General features: G+C 41.1%; 1 protein-coding gene across 2 annotated transcripts in view; it reads right to left on the bottom strand.

Moving 5' to 3' along the window:
• The window catches only part of roraa (RAR-related orphan receptor A, paralog a), a 167657-nt gene that overhangs the window by 44809 nt on the left and 102123 nt on the right, over positions 1-20725 (bottom strand). Inside the window, exon 2 of one of the 2 annotated variants that reach the window (XM_020612748.1) lies at positions 17172-17201. In XM_020612748.1, the coding sequence (XP_020468404.1) occupies positions 17172-17201 (30 nt within the window). Of the gene's footprint in view, positions 1-3320; positions 3446-17171; positions 17202-20725 lie in introns of those variants that run through there. The other variant, XM_020612757.1, reaches the window with a different exon arrangement.

The raw sequence follows: 20725 nt of genomic DNA, 5'->3' as shown, positions 1-20725 counted from the left end.
CACTCCTGTCCTCTGCACCCCTCTCTCTTCCTAACTTCTATGGCCAAATCAAAAATCCATGCTCTCAATGGGCAGTCAATATCTCATTAACCAGTCCTTCCACACACACAGTCAGGCAGCTAGGATGCTCGTCTGAGTGTGCACAGCACAGACTGGCACACCTCACACACTTTAATAACCTGTGGGGACACCACTCCACTTCCTCAGCAGCAAAGAAACAAGAGAGAGGGCTAAAGCACAGAGAGTCACTTGTCTGTCTAAGAGACTTTTGTTTGCCTCGCCTTTCCTGCCTCAGATTACAATTTGACTGTGGTGTGTAAATCATCTCTTAGCAGAAGTGAAATTCAACCAAAACAGGTTGCATATGTAAATGCGGATTTTATGAGAAACTGAGTTTTGACGTCGCGCAAAAATGATTTTAAACAATTCAAACTGATATTGGAATTTGAGTCATTGCAAACGAAAATCATTTGAATCACAGACTAAAATTAAAACGTTTTATTTTAACATCACATAATATGAGAATAGCTCCACTTAAAATATTCCTTCTTTGTAACTGGAATTTTATTTTAAATCCTTGCAGGTGACATGTGCTATATTTGCCTTCACCTTAATCTGCAGCGATTTTCTCCACGGCTCTTCATGTCCTCAGTCCCTACCTGGATAACAGCCAATCTTGTTAACCTCTGCTTTAATGTGTGAGAGCCTGCAGCACTGGATAGAGAGCACTTCAATCAGCCACTGATAGAAAGAGACAAATAGTACCAAATCTACAGCAAATATTTACAGCCTTGTTAACATAGCCTTAAAGCACCTATCACAAGATATTTGGCTTTACCTACTCTGTGGCCCTATAACATTTTTTTAACAGTCTTGAGTTAAATCACATATTTATGTGTAGTCTGCATGTTCTGTAGTGGCTTTTACTGGGCTTTAAAATACTGCTGCTATGTATACCTCACAACAATACTGCTCTTTTTGAAGGATTAATTATATGTGCTGTGGATGAGATGCACTTTTTTTTTTACCTTTTCTGTCAATCCACACATCAAACAACTTTCTTTAATTATGTAATTGGAATTTTCATCTTAATTGTGCTGAGTAGGCTGGCTAATTTGCATGGGGTAATGAGAGGGATGTTTCCATTACAGGTAATTAGGTACTTGAGAGGCAGTGGTGTGGTAGAGAGGCTGAATAGAGAGGAAGAGGTGGGAGGGTGTGTGTGTGCAGGATAGAAACAATGCCACAGAGACACACAGAGATTTTTGGTATAATATATTAGCCTGACTTTGTAGTGCACAGTGTCGCGAACAATGAAAAAACAGTCAGTCAGAGAGGACACATACAGCAACAATATTAACATAATGAAGAGGTGTAAGCCAAGGCAGCAAGCCACTGTGCTGTTCATCCATTTCACTGACCATCAGGAGGAAATTACTACTGCCGTTTAAATTACGTGCCAATTATAATGCTTTTTCATATTTTAATTTAATTTCTCACATCAGTATCCTATCGTGACACCAGCAGTTCCTGTCAAAGTAAAAGTAAAATGGAAAAGACAGAGCTAAAAGGACAGACGTAGATTAGCTGTTAAACAGGTTAACTAAGGTGTTTACTAAATATGTCATTAGGGCTCATCTCTATTCATTCAGTATGTCGATTTAGAAATGTTCTGTAAATTTAAAAAAATGTTCTTCTAAACATACCAAAGAGAAGAGGAAATGTACAGATTAAAATATTATGTATATGCCTCATTTTATATAAAAAAAAGTCAGATAAAAGCTACACAGCTCCAATTATTTTCTTCTGTCCAAAACGTGATTTCTTAAAGCTCTTCGCTACACCTTTCATATAAAGGACACTAGGTCAAGGCCACTTTTCATGTGTCTCACTGAGAATAGGATACATCAGTGCACTCCTTCTTAACTTCACAGGCAAACACAGAAACAAAAAAACGCTATGGTCAGGGCGCCCAGTTCCACACAAAGAGCAAGATGCATGACAGCATCTGGATGGCAAACTAATATATTAAAAATGGAAGTTAGGATAAGTTGCTAATAGCAATTTTAATACTATTGTTAGTGATATATAAATGTGGTAATATCTTTTTTTACACATACCACAAGAAATTTGTGCTCCAGCGTGTTAAAAAAGCCAAATCAAATCAAATAAAAATTGTACACTATTGTAAATTTAATTTTGGACAAGTGTGAGATAAGAAAAAAAATCTGCAAGTATTCAGTGAAATTCTTCCTGATATTTTTTATTTAACACAGAATGACAGCTGCATGTGCCTCATTGCAGTTATTCTATTTGACTGTATCATGAGTGCATGTGAGCACATATGATTATATATACTTGTCTATGTGGAAGAATGACAATGCATTCATATATGTGAAAAACAAGATTGTGTGCATGTGTGTGTGTGTGTGTGTATGTGTAACGTACACTGGTTACATGTGCAAGCATGCATGAGCTGTACTGTATGTCTGACTGCACTTCCAGTATCTGTCTGTGCGGATGTGTGTCTGTGGGGATGCATGCTTCTATGATGGAAGGGGTGAAAGAGCTGGGATTAAGCACACTAGATAAACATCACAGCGACTGGGAGGACCCAGTCCTGCTCTTATGGCCAAACATGTAAACCCGACTACCCAAAAAATAGGTCAGTGGAACACAACACACTCAGACACACGCGTGCACCGGTATCAACTCAAAGAATCACAGGCTGCCAGTCACGCCAGTTACGCCAGTGCCTTGTCGCCCGTCTGCGACCCACGTTCAGCACTGCCATGCACATCTTCCCGTGGAACAGACACATCCTCTGGACTGGAACAACAGGATTAAGAATCATGCTACCACACATCCACACCAAAGAAACTTCTGCTCTGAAGCTCAGGAGCTGTTCTTGTCAGAGACAAAACCCGTGCAAAGGGTACACCGGCTGTGGTTTCCACAGCAGCCCACACACAGCAGCAACAGTGAGAAGACACACTGAGAATAATAAAATCAAAGCAAAATACCTTTAGAAAAGGTATTTAAGGTGAAGATTTTTAACTCTTTTTTTCTAAATAAAAAAGAAGAAATTATTTAATGCATAAAAAGAGATATCAGGAAAGCTTAATTCATTTGCACAAATTCAGAAGCACTGTATTACTGTACTTCTCCCTCCCTCCCTCTCTCTCTCTCTCTCTCTCTCTCTCTCTGTCACACTCATGCCTTGCAAATGAAATGCAAAGAGTTGGCAGGCTATGAATAGCGGAGCCATACTTCCCTACTTGTTACTCTGGGTGCAGGATCAGCATGCATTTTCCTCTTACCTTTCATAGCTGAAATCACAAAATACATCATTAAGCTTCGAGTCCATAAGAGAAGAACTATCACCAGCGCAAAGCCCTCCACTGCTGTCTCAGCAGCAGCTGGCCAGCACAGCTCTGTCTCTCAGCCTCCGAGCATGACCACACCAGAATCCATGTGACTGTGACATCAGTGCTCATGTCTGACTGCTCCCCACCCACTAGCCTTTGATTGGCACAGCATGCAGCCAGTAGGGGCGCTGAGAGCTCAGGCAGGGAAGCTGGCCCTCTTCCCACTGATTACAGTCAGAGCCTTGTATACAGCCTTGCTAGACACAGCACACTCGCACTATCTTCTGTGGCTTATCTTTGTAGTGCAAGGATAAAGTCAGAACCTGTTTTAGCGGACACCACTTTTTCACATTTTTGCTCTTTTTCTTGCACTCTTGTTTTTTTTTGCCTATAAATAGTGAGATATCAAGGATACAAAAAAGTTAAGGAGTCGATAAAAGGCTACATGATCGTGAGAGATGTGAAGGAGAAAAAGAAGTGAACAAACTGTGAAAAGAAAAAGCAAAAAAAGATGAGAGGATGGATAAAAAAGGATCTGTAATTTTTCTGTGGCTCTAAGATTGAAGCACTCCGCTCTCCTCCTCCTCCCTGTCTGTAGATATGAGTGATCAGTGTGAGGCCAGATGTCTGCAAGCAGCGGTGGGCTCTACACAGAGAGAAGATGAGTGGAGTCTCAATTTCTCCCCCTGACCTCTCAGAGGACCCACATGTCTCTCTTTCTCTCTCTCTCACACACACACACACATACACACTTATACTTGACAGGTAAAGAATTGTAGACAGAGACAGAGGGTTTTGGATGATCCCCTCCAACCCACAGCAACCAGGCGATGAGTTTCATGGTATCATGTCTTCCTCTCTCTCCCTCCTGTGCCCCTCACTCTCACCCCCTGCTTCGCATTCCAGCCCCTACCCCTCTCTCTCTCTCCTCCCCCTCTCCTCGCTCATCCTCTCTCATATGATAATCTGTTCTGACTCCTAACCAGCTGCCTCTCTCTGATACAATATTCTGGTTTTAGTGCAATCCAGCCTTGGCCCATAACCGCACTGCATTTGGCATTTCCATGAATAAGTTGGTACCCATATCATCTCGTCTCAAGACAAACATCATGCAGCTTCAGTGTCAGACATGGTCAAATTTGAAACCTAAAAAATAGAGGACAAATATACAAAATGTATTTATACAAATTTAGAGATTTTGGAACCCCAATTCATATTCTCCACAGTTGTCTGAAATTAGTAGCAGCACTGCAGCACTGTATCTTTGCAACAGAATATATCACTTGTTAAAGACAGTTTGATTATTTATTCTTGTTTTACACGTTAAACATCTATATTCGTTTCATGTCTTCGGTTGTGTTTTGGCCACTGAATAAAGGTGTGTCTCACAACATAGAAAATGGAAATGAGGACTCAAAAGCTTGCAACATAAATCTTCTCAGGCCAATATTTCATTAGGACCTCTATGATCCATTAGAGTCACTAAACACATTAGCTTATGTTGTGTCAACATTGGTCTCTTTATTGCACACTGACTAATGAACAAAATATCATTCAGAGGCTGATAGCATCAAATGGAGCATGCCTGGGATACAAACTAGGCACAGACTAGCCCTGGTAAACTACTCAAAACAAGGTGACGTCAGAGACAGTGCAGCCGCCTTGTTCTGATCTTGGCATCTCACCACAAGATCCCCAAAGTTCACCAGATGAGTCAGGGCCGAGGCCCACGCAGGAGCACATTTAACTGCCACTATGTGTGGCTTTCTCTCAGAAACTGGCTGCTGTATCAGTCTTTCTAGAACCAACTGGGACTCAGCATGCTGTAGCTTAACACTGAGCTATGGTTAAGGGGAAAAAACAAAACATGACAGCAGGGGTTGAGTGTGTTGGCTGGTTATCCAAGAATATCTGAGAGGAGGATGAAATCCATATTATGATCTGAGAGTCAGGATCTCATAGGGATGGCTCTGAGAATTCCCTATAGACTGAAAAATTGCTGTATAGCTACTTCCAACAATAAAAAAAAAAGAATAGTCTGTAAACTGTGACATTAAAATAAAGCACGCAGAAAAAATAAACAGAATTGATCATTTTGAGATACAGTATAAAGCTTTACTTAAAGTTAAACTGTAACATTAAAACAAAGTCACAGAGGGTTTAATTGTCCACTGACTTCACATTTCTACACATTTCCACAGTTAACTTCCCCCAAGTTACTACTTTCAAACTGAAGTCCCAGACTGTAACTGCCAAAAGGTGCCTCCCGACTGAGATGTTGCTGTTTAAGTTTTTAAATGTAGTTCTTCAAATACATTTAATAAAGCCTCACTAACCCCCACTGTACTGTGGTGGCACAGGAAAACTCTTACAGATGCCTAACTCAAAGCCTAGCCAAATAAAAACCAAAACGGATTACATATCAACACAGGAAATGCACTGTAAGTGTAACTATATAACTTTTATTGTAAGATGATATTTAAGAAATACATAACACTAATGAACTAATTTTAATGTTGTTCTGATACAGTGGACATACTGCCTCAACCAGTATATAATTGTCCTTAAAGGCCCAGGTCTCCCTAAGGACAACAAAGCTGCTTCATTTGATCTTATTCACACTCTCCCTTGACTGCTTCACATTACCAGTGACAGAATGCCAATAGGCTGCTGCTACTTGTTAATTAGATCATTGATTAACCCACAAAGGCACTGATGGACAAATATCTGTTGGTATTAATGTGGTGATGACATCAGTAGAGTCTTATTAGTATTTCTTTATGCTTCTGAGTTTAAAAGATAAATTGTGATAGTGAAGTGACAGTGTTTCTGTCAACACATGCCTGGTACACACATTGAGCAGAACTAGGCACAACATGCTAAATTTCTGTATTTAGACCAGTCCAATCATGTGTCTCACCTTCTTCTTGGATTAATTCAAGCAAATGTATTTACTGTAAACATGCCCTGTGGAATGGAATTCAATTGAGATGAGGTGCAGCACATCCACTGGTGTCCCTGGAGAGGACCAGAGCTGATAATGGCCTCATTAGCAGTCTGTCAGGAGCCATTCCACGCACAAACTCGCCATGCAGCTGATCTACATTAACTCTTACAACACTGGGCTATTGGCCTCTACAACCAAGCATGTGTTGACTGCATGCTGTGTGGCCTCTGACCCCGCAGGATAATAGAGTTCCTCATTTTGTGCCCCAGTGTTGTTGTGAAGTGATAGCCATAGGAGAATCAGGGCTTATATTCCACCACAGAGCCACCTGGATGCTTGGAACTGCACTACCAGCCTGAAGCAGCGGTGGAATTAACAAGCTCCAACAGGCACTCCATGAAAACAATACAGATCAATTTAATATAGATGCCAAGGAGTGGCGGGCATAATATTAGAACCATAATGGCACCGGCCCACATCATACAATCATAAACCAATTTAGGGCAATTCCAGGCACTTCCTGAGGGCTTCCACTTGTGGGAAGACTTCAATAAATCACACAGACAACATAAGGAATATCTATTTCAGTAAAAATAGGGGACACTATATGGTTATCCAGATAACTATGGAAGGCTGCATTTAAAGACAAGCTTAAATAAGAACAGCGAGATTTTAAAAACACAGTGTGACATGCCGCTGCTGTGCCTGAGGTTTATGGTATAATGTGTAGTTACAGGAAATGCTGTTAGCTCATTACAGCTAATGGATTGTCCATGGAGCAGCACACTATGTCTAGTCCAGCAAGGTAGCAGCTGTCTTGTGCTTTTTACAATCTTTACAGTTAAACTCTGATTAGATGATTCTATATTGATAACTACCGCCCTTCATCCTTTATGTGCACGGCAGCCTCAGGGCCAGCTCAGCACTATTTTCTCTCTGCCTGTCACTCAGTGCACATACACACAAACACATTATTTATAGAACAACAGGGTCAAAATGAAGAGATGTGAAAGCACATCATTCCTACATAGGTGAAGTGTACACCTGTCAACTGTCATGTAATGAGAATCCACAACACAGTGTACTTATAGCGAATGGTTGACAAGGCCATAGCCCTTTGTTTTAATGCCATGGTTATTTATAGAGCTAAATTTTACAATATGACAAGCACTAACTTACTCCATTGTAAAACATCAAACGCTCTCAGCTGTTTTTAGTTGCCTTTTTGTTTAGCGGCTGTTTAGTTGTTGCTGTTCTCTTCCTGAGCTCACATCACAGTCCACGCACACTAATAATCGCGGTTTAGTGAACCCTGACCACTGGGCTTTTTCTTTAGTCATTATAGTATGGGCTATGATTTGTGTATGAACAGGATGCTGTATGTGTGAGTGTAAGCTGAGCGCCACCTACAGTCGTTATACTGTAGTGCATGCCATGCTGAACAATCGCGGTAAAGTGGACACTTATCGCGGCAGAGTGACACTTTGAAGGCCTACATCTGCATTAATTATGCAGAATGGCACATTTCACATTAATGTTTATCATATAATTGCATTATAATTGCTGCTGCATTATTGTGTACACCACTTTAAAGTTGCAGCTGGTAAAGGGGAAGGACGTTTTAACTAACGTACACACTTATACTGTAATTTGAGTTACTACTAGGTAGCTTCTGAATTTCCCACCAGGGATCAATAAGGGCTGATAATTATAGTGCACTTTGTTTTATTAATCTGATTCAAAAAAGTAGCCAGTAACTAAATGTATAAAATAAACATAGTGGAGTAAAAAGTCCAATATTGGCCTTTAAAATGTAGTGAAGTAAAATTATGAAGTAGCGCAAAATGAAACTACTCAAGTAAAGTACAGATACCTCAAAATTGTACCCAAGTACAGTACTTCAACAAATGCACTTAGTTACTTTCCACCATTGTTCAGCAGCAACAAAAGTGTTGACAATCGGCTCACTGGATCTAAATGTATAAATGACTGATACAGACACAAAGCTATTCAACAAAGGTTGTCATAGTCACAAGTACCTGTAACAGGAATAAATCATGTTATTTATGTGATTTATCAGACAAAAAGGCAGAAATAAAAAGTGCTGGAGTGCCATCATATAATTCTCTGAACAATTTTTCAATAGATCAATAGAAATCAGATTTGACAGTGAATTGCACTGCATCTCTTTTGTATGAGGCTTCCCTTGGGGACAGAAAGGAGAGGGACAGAGAGAGAGAAGGCACGAAAGAGAACGAGGCCGGGAGATTATAGCAGGCATGGCAGCCTGTGTGAGAAGCTTAGCCTGGCTAGGCAGGGAGGTGGAACCCTGTGAATTCTAATGAACTGGCAAGACTCTCACAAAACCAGCTCCATCTCCATGGCATGAGGACGGCAGGAGGGACGAAGGAGGTGATTAGGAAGGTGCAGCCCCTCTACTGAAAACCAAACCAAGCCGGTAATTTTCCCTGTGATAATTATGACTATAACCAGGCATGAGGGATTGGTAATGGACTGCTTATTCTTCATGCCCTGTAAAGGCAACCAGTGAGCCTGTCATGGGGAAAAAGCATGATGATTCTCTTGGTGAGGTAACTCTTGTAAGAGTTGCAATGGCTGTTGAAAAGGGCAGCGGGGAAACTTGGCCTTTGAGGGAGAAGTTAACGAATGAACTTCATTATTGAAGAGCATACCGGGGAGACCCCCTAGAGTGTGTGATGTATTACCTAGCATCAAATTTACACACTCCCCCAACATCACCAATATAGCCCAGCATCAGCTCTGAGGGCAGGCAGGCATGTAAACTAAACTAGTTAATCTTCTTGCTTATAAATTTAGAAGAAAAGAACAAACCAGAGAAACAAGATGATATACAAGATCTGAGCAAATAAATGGGTTTTCAATTTAAAAAAAAACTATTTTAATGCTCCAAATTACTAAACATTTCCTCTTTTAGTCTAAATAATTTCACTATTATTTTCTCTCCTGAAACACCAAAGTGAAACACTAGGCACTGCCTTTGCTGTGACTGCAGTGCCAGAACCCTCAGAAGTAAATGGCCTTAGCTTAAACCAACACATATTTAATGTTCTCTCCTTGACTTCAGGTAATGCAGATGGTCTGGTGAAGTAACCCAGTTCAACACAATGTAGACCGCTCTCATTTATTAATAAGTAGCTCTATTCAAGCATGAAAGTAACTTTTCTTACGCTTTATGAGCTTGATAAAAACAACTGTCCCACCGGAGGGACTGATGTTTTCCTCAAGACTGAGGGAGATCTTCAGGCTATGTGCGATGTGCACCACTTGGTCTCCCCCCTTCCCCTCTTCCACCAGATGGAGTTTCTCTATGGCGGACTGGACGAAGGAGCTCTCTTACTGAGTGCACTCTCAATACTTTTACTCTTGACTTATGAGGATGCCATGGGCACAGGGAAGTGATTCATCACTAGGTGTGCTCCTCTTGCACCCTCACACATTAGTAATGTGGTCCACTGAGGAGGTGTCCTGTCATCAGTCTGTACCTGGACCCTCTGAACAAGGTAGGTCAACAAGAAGCAGCAGCAGCTGGCCCACTTTTAGTCTTTCACAGCACCTTTAAGTTTCCTCCAGCTCTGCCACAGCTGAGCCTGACGGACATACTAAAACCAGCCTGGTCAAGAGGAGCCACCGCCTCAGTGCTGTAACTAGTATACTCACTATATCTGTTGACTCAGTGAAACCTGTCCTCTCAGTACCCAAGTATAGCAGGCTAAAAAACATAGGGTAAACGTTAAAGTGAGATGGAAATAATATATTTGTTTAAAATATTACAGTGTCTAAACAAAAAAGACATTGAAAAACAAGCAAGAAATGACTCATAGTTTGGATGAAAAGTTCCCAGACTTATCCATCTAAAACCGCCTGAGGGAATTTCATCACAATACTCTGTAGTCTTCTGTAATACAGCCGCAACAAAATAAGAGGAAAACACATGATTGTCTGTTCTTTCACAAAATATAGAGCCACTATTAAGTCAGCATAAGCCTTTGACCTTAACATTGAAGCTAATGCACATTTAAATACCTACCTCAGTATTTATATTTGTCATTTTACTTGTGAAGATTATGTTTAAAAAGGCTATTTGAAACCAAAACACAGGATTAAGGGATAATGCTGCTCTGTGTCTTGCAAGTCGACCTTGATTCTGTAATCCAGCACAATACTGGAGAACAGCACATTTCTCTCTCTTGTACATTCAGTACTGTGGAACAGCTCACTATGATGTAATGGCAAAAGCATAATGGCACCACTTTGAAAGCAAAGGTAATCTGAATTAAGAAGAACCTCACTGTAATATCGGTGTAACGAAACTGGAAATACTATTACGAGATTTGAACAAAGACAAAATAAATCTGACAAATATCTTTACTTTTAAAAGATATAAAAGAAGAAAGGCTACAAGAAACTAGGAGCTGACAAGTAAGAGAGAGGAAGAAATGCAGTATGAAAACTGATTTGAATTACACAGACCTACACTTTAATGACCATAGTGAGAAATGAACTTGATCTTTAGTTGAACCAAGCTACAGTCAGCCATGGTGTTATTAAGCACTGTGCCCCTTAAACAGAGAGCACAGCAATTTAGCAAGGAGCTAACTATGCAAGAGGGAGCCTCTGAGGCACCAATCGCATATAGAGCACTATGCCACCTGACTCACGTGCAGGTACATGCAGTATACATGGTCTCCTCTATTTTCCAAATCTGTATTATTTTCCTGACTCCATAGCTCCTCGTCTGTTTTCGCCCTCTTCACTGCGCTGCAGACGCTGTAGAATGAAAACCTGCCTTTGATGTCTGGGATCCCATAATGCTGAGCAGTAGAAATCCGCATGCCTGTTATCTGTAGAATCTTAATGATGACGGCTAACTTCACAATGGGTTAACCACAACTCTCTGTTCTCGCACAGCACACACAGAAACAAATTAATAGCAACAGCGGAAAACAGCGTTTCTCTAATAAAGCAGATTCAACAAAATGCGCACAATGCGATCAGCACAAATGTCAGTGTGTGTGATATCACCGAAAGTTTTGTGAGCACGTCTGCTTTCTTCTCATATCGACTTAGTTTCTGAGCAGAATGCCATTTTTTGTAAAGGCAAAATCATCACTTCAAATTGATCTAATTCACTTTCAATAAACATTAGATGCTTGGTATGCAAACAGTCAAGTCTACCTTTTTTTTCATTGATGCACTGTGACAATTATTATTGATCTTGAAATGGTACTTAGAAGATATTTCAAAAGAATGATATTATCTGGGACATCTTACTCATTGCATGGTTTCTTCAACAAAATTTTTCTGAATAATTCAGGAATTAAATTATATATATGTTAATTTTACCCACCTTTATTCATGCATGATATTACATCAGAGTTTTCATATCCTAAAGAAAACCCATAATGGAATGTTTCTGATCATAGATTTTTTTTTTTTTTGCTCCACTTCAGGTTAGTATAATTTGTTTCAAAGTGCACTTCAGTGAGAAGTGAAGACCGTGAGTGTATGCATCGCGGTCAGGATAAGTTCAGAGGAGGAGAGTCTGTGTTCAGCTGCAACTAAGAAGCACAAGGACATTTAATTATGACCCCCATCTTAAAGCTTCCCCATCAGCATTAGTCAGGATCATATCTGGAGGAGCTCTGTGACCTCCGCCTCAGTCGCTCTCCATGAATGACTCTCCTGTCCTGTTCTGAATGTATGTGTACACCACGGAAAAGAGATGAGGCATCGGTAACCAGGTGAGTGACGGATAACCTGCGCTTGCACAAAAGCTTGTTGCCTGTGTGTCGCAGTGAGTGTGAGGCCAGCTTTGCCCTCCCAGCCATGCCAACTGCTTCGCCTGGCAGACACCACCATCTCAACACAACCCTCACTCCCCGGCCCCTTTCACCTGAGGCAGCAGGCAGCCGGCAGAAGAGAAATCGCTCACAGCAGATGGGGCCACTTACTCTGGCTGGCCCATCCAAGCATTGTGTCCTTGTCACATGTCACTTACTCTTGTTTTCTAGTTTGACAACACTTCAAGACAACCTTTTCAGTTCTGGTGAGACACAAAAGGGGAAGGGTGACGAAACGCTGCGGAGGCCTCTCTTTGCTCCGGCTCAAATTCTCTAAAAGAGCCGGCACCAAGAGAAGAACCAGATTAAGAGCCAACAAAAGCGAGCTGCCCCATCTCCACAAAAAGCTGTTGTGCACCCCTACAGCTCCTCCCACCACTCTCCTCCTTATAAAACACCCTGGGCCCCCAGGAGGCGATTAAAAAGAGTGTCCTCACTGATAGAAACTTATGCAAAGAAAGTGCATGTACAAAGGCCATTTGCAGTTTTACAAAATGGCAGACATAATGCTTTTACTGAAAAATGAGGACCTGCCATATTGTGTTGGAGAGGAAAAAGTAAGGCGGGAGAGGAAAAATGGAGAAAAATCATGCTGGCCTGGTTTATGACAAATAGATAGCTCTATTGATTTCCCTTTTACAGAGACTGTCCATCCCTCACTGTTGTGATTACACTGACCTATTTCAGAAAAAAAATGGCCATCTATTATAGATTAAACCAAAATGTCCAAAAAGAAAATACTCTTTGTGGAACAAACAAATAGAGTAAGATGAAACATAACCTATAGTACAGAGGGGAAAACAGACTGTCAGTTTAAGCGTTCAGTGTTGCTGTGGGAGAAGAGGAAACAACGACTTCGAGTGCCATGCTGAGAATCAAACAATTTTCTACAGAAAGAGTGGCTGTGCCTAGTTGTCCCCTGCTTCGTCAATTTCAGTTCTAACAGAAAGGCGATAACATTACAGCGATTGCAATATTGCTCAACTAATGTTTAAACTTGAAATTCTAATGTCAATTTTACAAATCTAAAATACTGTTTAGTAAAAACAACAGAGTATAATGTATTTGATAATAATCTACTGTACTGTATGTGCTACTGAACTGTGTTTTTTACTCTAATACATCACAGCACAGTTCAGTGTTGTATGCTTTGCGCTGAGTCCTCTGCGTCTGTGTGTGTCACTGTGCATGCTCGTCCTGCTCCATTATGTCTGTGCTGTGAGTCTCACTAGAGTATCTCTCTCCACGTAGCTCAGGGGACTCTGGCTGGCTGATCTTCATTATCAGCCCTAGCTTAACAATGTACTGGATGCACTTCCCACATGAGCGCAACTAACAAATCCCCACAGAGCTGAATCAAGGCAACAATGTGATGAAATACCTTCAAACAACCACTGAGCATGGAACACTGAGCTATGCAGAGACAACTCACACTGCCCCGGGCGATTCCACAGGAGTGCGCCTGTTGCCAAGCAAAATTAGACAGCAACTGGGACATATTATTCTCCTAAATTGGCAATGTACAGCACTATTAAGGACCATAAATCTCATGTTTGATTAACTGAAACATCTCAACTCACAGAGCCAGTGTATTAGCATTCTACACCTCAGAAATGCAAGTGAAATCTGCCATGTCATTTAGAGGTAAAACAGATGCTTTACAAGGGTAAAAGCTGTCACTGCGCCATTTGAACACAGAGAACACTATTGGGATAAATAACGCTGTTAGCATATTTTCCCAAACATACACCAGACTACATTTACAAGGGAAATTTCAAATGCACAAAGCCATGAAATCTACAGACTCTGACTTTATAACTTTGAGTTAGTCTCAATGACTGATCTAATTTTGTTGTAACTCTGCACTCTGTTTTTCTAAAGCAGCGCAGAGGAATCAACATCATCTGGTTCCTTTAAAACAGATTGGCTGTATTATATGAGTACAGATCTCTGATGAAGACAAACTCAATACATGCTGCTAGCAAATATATGAAGATGCAGGAGCAAGGTCATGTTTCTCAATCAGTGTAAGGAGTTTGTCACCACAATGGAGATAAATATGGTGTGAAGAAAACTGGGGCTCTCTATGGTGTATCTGCAAGACTGAAGAACGGAAGCCTCGTCTGTCTCCTTTTCTCATTTCCCAGAGATACATTTGTACTACTGCCTCCCTCTGGCCACTCTATTCCCAATCAAGAATCAGACACACACTAGATATATACAGTACTACAGATTATTATGGGAACTGGCAAAATAATGTCTTATGGTAGGCAGTTTCAGGCATTGCTGAACTGGACTTTATTATAAAATGCTATTTAAACTGCTATTTAACTTGTATGCTTTATCTAATAATTTGCAAAGCAGTCTGTAAAAAGTTCACAACTTAATGTAGAAATGCAAACAAACACTTGTGTATCAGGCAGCTGACAATCAGTATATTATACACAGAGCTGCGAGAGAGAGAAAGGATTAGCTCTAGGTGATCAGGAGATCTGCTGTGTTTGAGGAAAAGCATCCTGGCTATGCAACCTGTGTGTGTGTTAGTTAGCTTTCTGCTATTTGAGCCATGAGACAGAGCCCCAGACTGCTGATGGCAGATTAGAGGTGAGACGTCTAATCTCAGTGTAATCAGCTGCTGCATCTGATCCTCTGCTCCACACCATCTCTTTCAACAGGTCCAAACAGAAACTCATCTCACAGCAATGCATCCCTGCTGAGGTAGAAGAAGGTAACAGCACATATCTAGTGTCCACCATCAAAGTAAGACAAAACAAAAAAATCTAACTACAATATAAAATGTAAGATCTTATCTTATCTTATCTTATCTTTAAGATCTGATCTTTCATTGTCACCCGTTTTTGACACAGGTGGTGTTAGAGATACAGCAACTGTGATGGAAAGTCCATATAACAGACCAAACTGTCAGGGACATATGAAAACCACAGCTGCTTCTTGCTGAGAATTAGAGCCCTGTGGTAGAAGCATGGGGCTGCCCCTTATGGGGAATAAAGAAAGAGCGGGAGGCAGAGAGAAAGTAGGAAGGCTGCTGCCTCAGACAGTAAATCTATGTAAGTCCTGAAAAGGGAGAGCACAGCACAATGTTTGGAGCAATGATATAAGTATCTGTTTTCATCTAGAATACTTCACCTTCTGATGGCTCAATGATTAGTCCAGTTGGGTGAATGGGAGAGGGAAGTAGAGGAAAGAAAGAGAGGAGAGGAGTGGAGAGGAGAGGAGTGGAGAGGAGTGGAGTCCGCCAGTGAACAGCTGCCCCTGTAATTTATATTGATGAGGGGACTGGCATGGCGGGGAGCTTCCAGCAGTTTGATCACTCAGGCAGAGTGAGGAGTTAGTCAGAGACATGGACCATCCCTGTGGTCTGGGTTGGACTGGGAAAACCTCCTAAACACACATACAAACACACACACTTGCAGCAAGACTGCCAAGCTGGCGTAGTGTGGAAGCCAATGTTTTCACTTTGAAACAGAAATAGATCTATGGTCTGACTATTACCATGTAAGGCAGAGTGATCTCCCTCATTATTACTCCACCAGCAATATAATAGCCTTCTCCGAAAAAGACCTTCCCTCCGCATGCTCAATGACCATTAACTGGCCCTTGAGTGTCTTCTTGTACACACGGCTCTGACATAGTTCCACAGCTGCTTCCTGTCTGTGAGGTACAGCAATCAACTACTTGTTAAAGGGCTTTACTTTGATTTCCTCACATGGACAAGATTTGAATTTTTCTCATTGCAATGAGACAGCATAGTCCAGTCTCTGCCCAGGGCTTTGAGCCTAAGACTCCTAAATCATGCTCTTTGATTTGAGCCACCTTCCTGTGTAGAGGTGCTTAGCACTGCACTAATTAAGATAGTGGAGCAATGGATGGTGGGTCAAAGCATTTCTGTTCTACCTTGAAGATATCCTATCACAAACATGGACATGCACACCCACACACACATCAAAAAAATACTATAGCCCCTCCAGACAAGCAAATAGCTTAACACACAATCATGCTGATGTTTTGACGGGGCTGTTTGAGTAAGGTAGAGCTATCTAGAGTAGAAGATCATGTTCTTTGCCCCGCTGTCTGATGTAAGAAAGAGGTGGAGTGTTTTACAGGGCAAAATGCAGGCTATCACTCTGACTTTTCTTACAAAAAAAGCCCTCTGGCCTTCCCTCTGTACAAGTTTCATCAGAGTGATCAGAGCGAAAGGATAGCCTTCAGGGCTAGTTTCTTACATTCACTCAGTGGGGTATGAACACACATGCATAGATGTACACACACAGACACATTGCAATACACTACACAAAGGTGTTGCTACATGCCTTTTCGAATGCACTTCAAACATGTCAAAATACAGTGCAAATCTCTTGGAAATCATTGATTTCTACAGGTTTGACTGTTCATCAATTTTTCATGAGCAAACTGAAATTGAAAAGACAGTGATGGTTAGAGCAGGCAAAGCCTGTGTACTATTGTTGCAGTGCACCAACAAGCTTTGGCTCTCACATGCCAGACGTGTCACTTTCTATGTCTACACAGTCTCTTTCAAATTTAGTGATATGAGCTATACTTGAAGAATACAAACTCTGGTAGTTAATGCACCCTCAAAGGTTACAAACCACCACACAACACCACATCCGTGTTGTTCAGCTGCAAGGCCTTGCAGGAAACAAAGTAGTGCCTCACCACACTGTTTGCTTCAACTGTGCATGATTATCAAACAGTCATAAGACTGCAAAGCATTTTAATTTCCTCTCTGGGGTTATCATCATATTCTCTCCAGGATGGAGGATGAAGAAATGCAAAACATTGAAAGTGCAAAGTAGAGATGTGATTGAAGTTACTAATTTGTTACAATACCAGTAAGATTACAATATAATGAGAAGCTAAGTCAACCCAGACACAAATAAGATGTAGTGCAACTGAAATAAGAACTTCAGCTATTAAAAAAATCTTTGTACTCACAGGTATGTGTCTTCTTTGTAACTGAGATACCTGTAAAGAAAAAAAAACATAAACATATTTATTCAAAAACTGTAAAATATCCAGTATGTCCCATAATTACATTGAGCTATTGTTATGGCTGACTGACGATGATCACGTGATGAAGAAGGAGACCCTGTTGTTCAACAGACTCTCACTGTCGGAGGTCACTGAGGTGGCAGGCCTCGGGTAATTATGCGTATAGGCCGGTGTCTGACCTATAGCCACGTTAAATCAACATGCATGACAAGGTGGTTGAAAATCTATCCTCTGCAGGCAGTCATTGAAAATTTATACTACAATAAACAACATTCTGAATGCTAATGTGCTGAGCAGCAACAGTGACTGGGCCTGAGCATATGACTAAGCCAGTGGCCCAGAGCAGGGTGGGGGCACTTTGACCTCAGTGTTTGTTAGTGTCCTTTATTTAAACAGGTAGTTTAAAATCAGAATTGCATTTGTAAAATGAATTGCAAAAAAGGGTGATAAGCTGTTGGCATGTAAAATAATGCAATCAAAATGTACATTACATTATTTAACAATAGGGTAAAGAAAAAAGGATCCAGAATAGACCCTTGTGGGACACCTTTGCTAACTTTAAGAGCATTTCACGTGGTACCATTTCAACAATGGCCCCAGTTATTCCAGTTATAAAATGTCAAAATGTGCTAAGTGAATAAAAGGTGCAGCAGAGTGGTGATGATAGTTTAGGGCACTGAAAGTTTAATGAAGCTGTTACTGTGCTACAGTGTGGCCTAAAAGAAGCCTGTTATGGCTGTATGTGTCACCATAAAGCTGTGTGATGGAGTCTACTAATAATTCCAATATTTTATCCAAGGAAGTAGTTTTTTATTACGTGTTTTAATAAATAAGATAACCTAAGCAGTCTTGCATACATTTAGAATTATAGTGAATATAAATGAAATGTCAAAAAAGAAGGATCTAAATGATCTTCATCTTAGACCTGGCTGAGGCTGGGGTGGAGCTGGGCTGCCACTGCTCATACAGCACTCACCCTTTGGATGTCATCTCACTGAATGAGCCACTTCAGTTCTTGCTGCTTCTCCTGTCTAAAACATTGGTCTAACGCCCCAGGAGCCTGACGCTGACGAGCGCACAGCCAGTCGTGGTCCCCAGCGGCCCACTCGATGCTCATGCTTTGCGGGGCTAGAGCACACTAATAGATCCCACTTGTCATGCGGAAGCAATGGCTAATTTTTCTACAGCTTGCATTTGAAACTCAGGGGATGGCAAGCTGACACGATTCAATAACTCTCTGTGAAAAAGGCGTCTGGCCGGCGATAACAATGTTTCAGACATGTTTGAAGGGAAACAAGTCAAAGAGTGGGGGGATCAAATAAGCCCTTCAGCCTCCTATAAACATAGAGAAATACATAATTGATATCAACTCTACTGAGCATAAAAAGGGAGACCATCAGCTAGGGGCCAGCAGCCTGTAATGGAACTCTAGCAATGTTCCAGTGCTCACGGCCAAAAGCTTCTGTTCTGTCCAAGTGTGACATTACACAAAAAGAAAACAACCTGTAATCCTGTCTTAATTTTACACTTCAATCAAATGACAGGGAAGCCAGCAAGAGCTGATGGCCCTTTAAAGAGCAGTGGTGTCAAGATGTTGCAACCACAAGGCAGCTATAAAAGCCTGTATTAAGCAGTTAACTGGCTCTTTGTTTTGATGGGTGAAACAAGTTCTTAGACCATGTGAGGAACATAGCTGGTGCACTTAGTGGAAACTATATTAGTAAGAAATAGGAAATAGGCAGTTTTTTCCTGGCTTTTTTCAGACCTTACATGACCATTACAGACACATGAGCCAGACCTTCTCAGACCGTTTAAAAGGGGTCTGGTGACAAACAGACAAAACACATTATTTAATCTAAATAAAGAAGGTGCAAAAGAAGGTGAAAAAAGTGACAGACAATTCAAAATTCAAAGTCAAAGTGTTAACCGATCTGCCCTGGCCTGACCAGAGAACTTGAAGTTACAGCAGCCTTTTGATTTGCTAAATGTTTATGAGAGAGGAAGTGAAAGAAACTCGAGTCTGTATGAGGGTATGTGTACAGTATCGATGTGTGCTGTTGTCCATGGTTCAGTATCAATGTGTGCTGATGTCCATGGTTGGCCACACAAACCACAATGTCACTGGTTCCTTCACTGATAAAGTCAACAAGTAGCAATTCATCTGATCTGGGACTGTGAAGGCTAACACTTCTAAACCTCACATTTTCAGTTAGAGATAAAAGAAATGAATGAGCATAAATCTATAATCACTAAATTACTCAAATAATACATTGAAGGCCACCAAAATCTCAACTTGCTGAATTATTTTTTTGTTGCAGAGATATTCTGATACTTGGTTAATGTCTATTGCCCCAGTGTTGTAAACATATTTAATCTGAATGCTTCATAAAGTCAAATCTATTTAAGGAGTGGTATTTTCTGTACCTTGGGGAATTTCCTGTGCAAACAAACCATTTTTTTTTTACTGGACTTTGTTGAATTTTTGTTTACTGGAAGTTTCTCACTACAAAGTATTTTCCTTGGGGCTTGAAATAACATTTTTAATGCATTTACTGCTGCACTTGTGAAAATCTGCTCATTTGTTTCGAAACCTGCATTGATTAAATCATGCAGCAGTCACCTTCTTGCTTCCTTTATTGTCCAAATTGCTATCTGTTATGGTGTGTTACTGGAACCAGCTGTCAATGTGCAATAGCCACCTTCTGCTGTCAGCAGAAATGTGTACAGCATCTGCCCCAAACTTCCAGTGTGCATGAGTGTTCTCATGCACATGCAATGGGGAACAGCTCAAAAAAGTCATTTCTCTACAGTGCCAATAGCTGTCAAAAACTCCACAGCACATCTTTAGCATAATTCTTACTCTGTTAATAAAACTATATGCACAGAAAGACAGAACTCAAGCAAATATACAAAAGCCCATACAGTATGTTTTACAGCAGTGGCTCATTTGGCCTGTTGCTATGCAGGTTGAAGCAAGCGGGGGGGAGGGTTAATAGGCCCACTTCATCCTCTATGTGTCTTTCAGAGCCCTGTGACTGGAGGAAGCAAGGAGAAGAGGCCACAACGCCAATGAATGAGTCAGACGGTGAGAAAGAAGGAGTCAGCTCTGGGCACTGACATTGGCAATGCCTGCCAGCTCATGTCTTCTCCACTGGATGGCAGGTTCAGAGGTCAGTCTGGAGGTGAAACTCTCCTTGGCTGACAAACAGGTTGCTATATACACAGCTTACAGCTTGAGCATCGGCTTTTATAAAAGTCTAAGTGCTTTGTGGGCATTATTTATAAAATTTGTCATAAAAGTTGAATTTAAAAGGCAACCTTGCTGTTTGTACAAAGTTGCAGCTGATTTCTAGTTTCTGCATTACCATTTGTCACAGTGGGGGGAGGGACAGCTGTCACCGTGTGGGCTTTGATCAGTCATATTTTTCCCTGCATCGGTAAACAATTCAGCATGTTCTCGTGAGACTGTGCCTATGATATAGAGGCAGAGCGGCAAC

The sequence above is a fragment of the Monopterus albus genome, unplaced genomic scaffold (genome assembly GCF_001952655.1).
Source record: "Monopterus albus unplaced genomic scaffold, M_albus_1.0 scaffold5.1, whole genome shotgun sequence".
NCBI classification, from domain to species: domain Eukaryota; kingdom Metazoa; phylum Chordata; class Actinopteri; order Synbranchiformes; family Synbranchidae; genus Monopterus; species Monopterus albus.
This window is presented reverse-complemented; position numbering and strand designations above follow the sequence as displayed.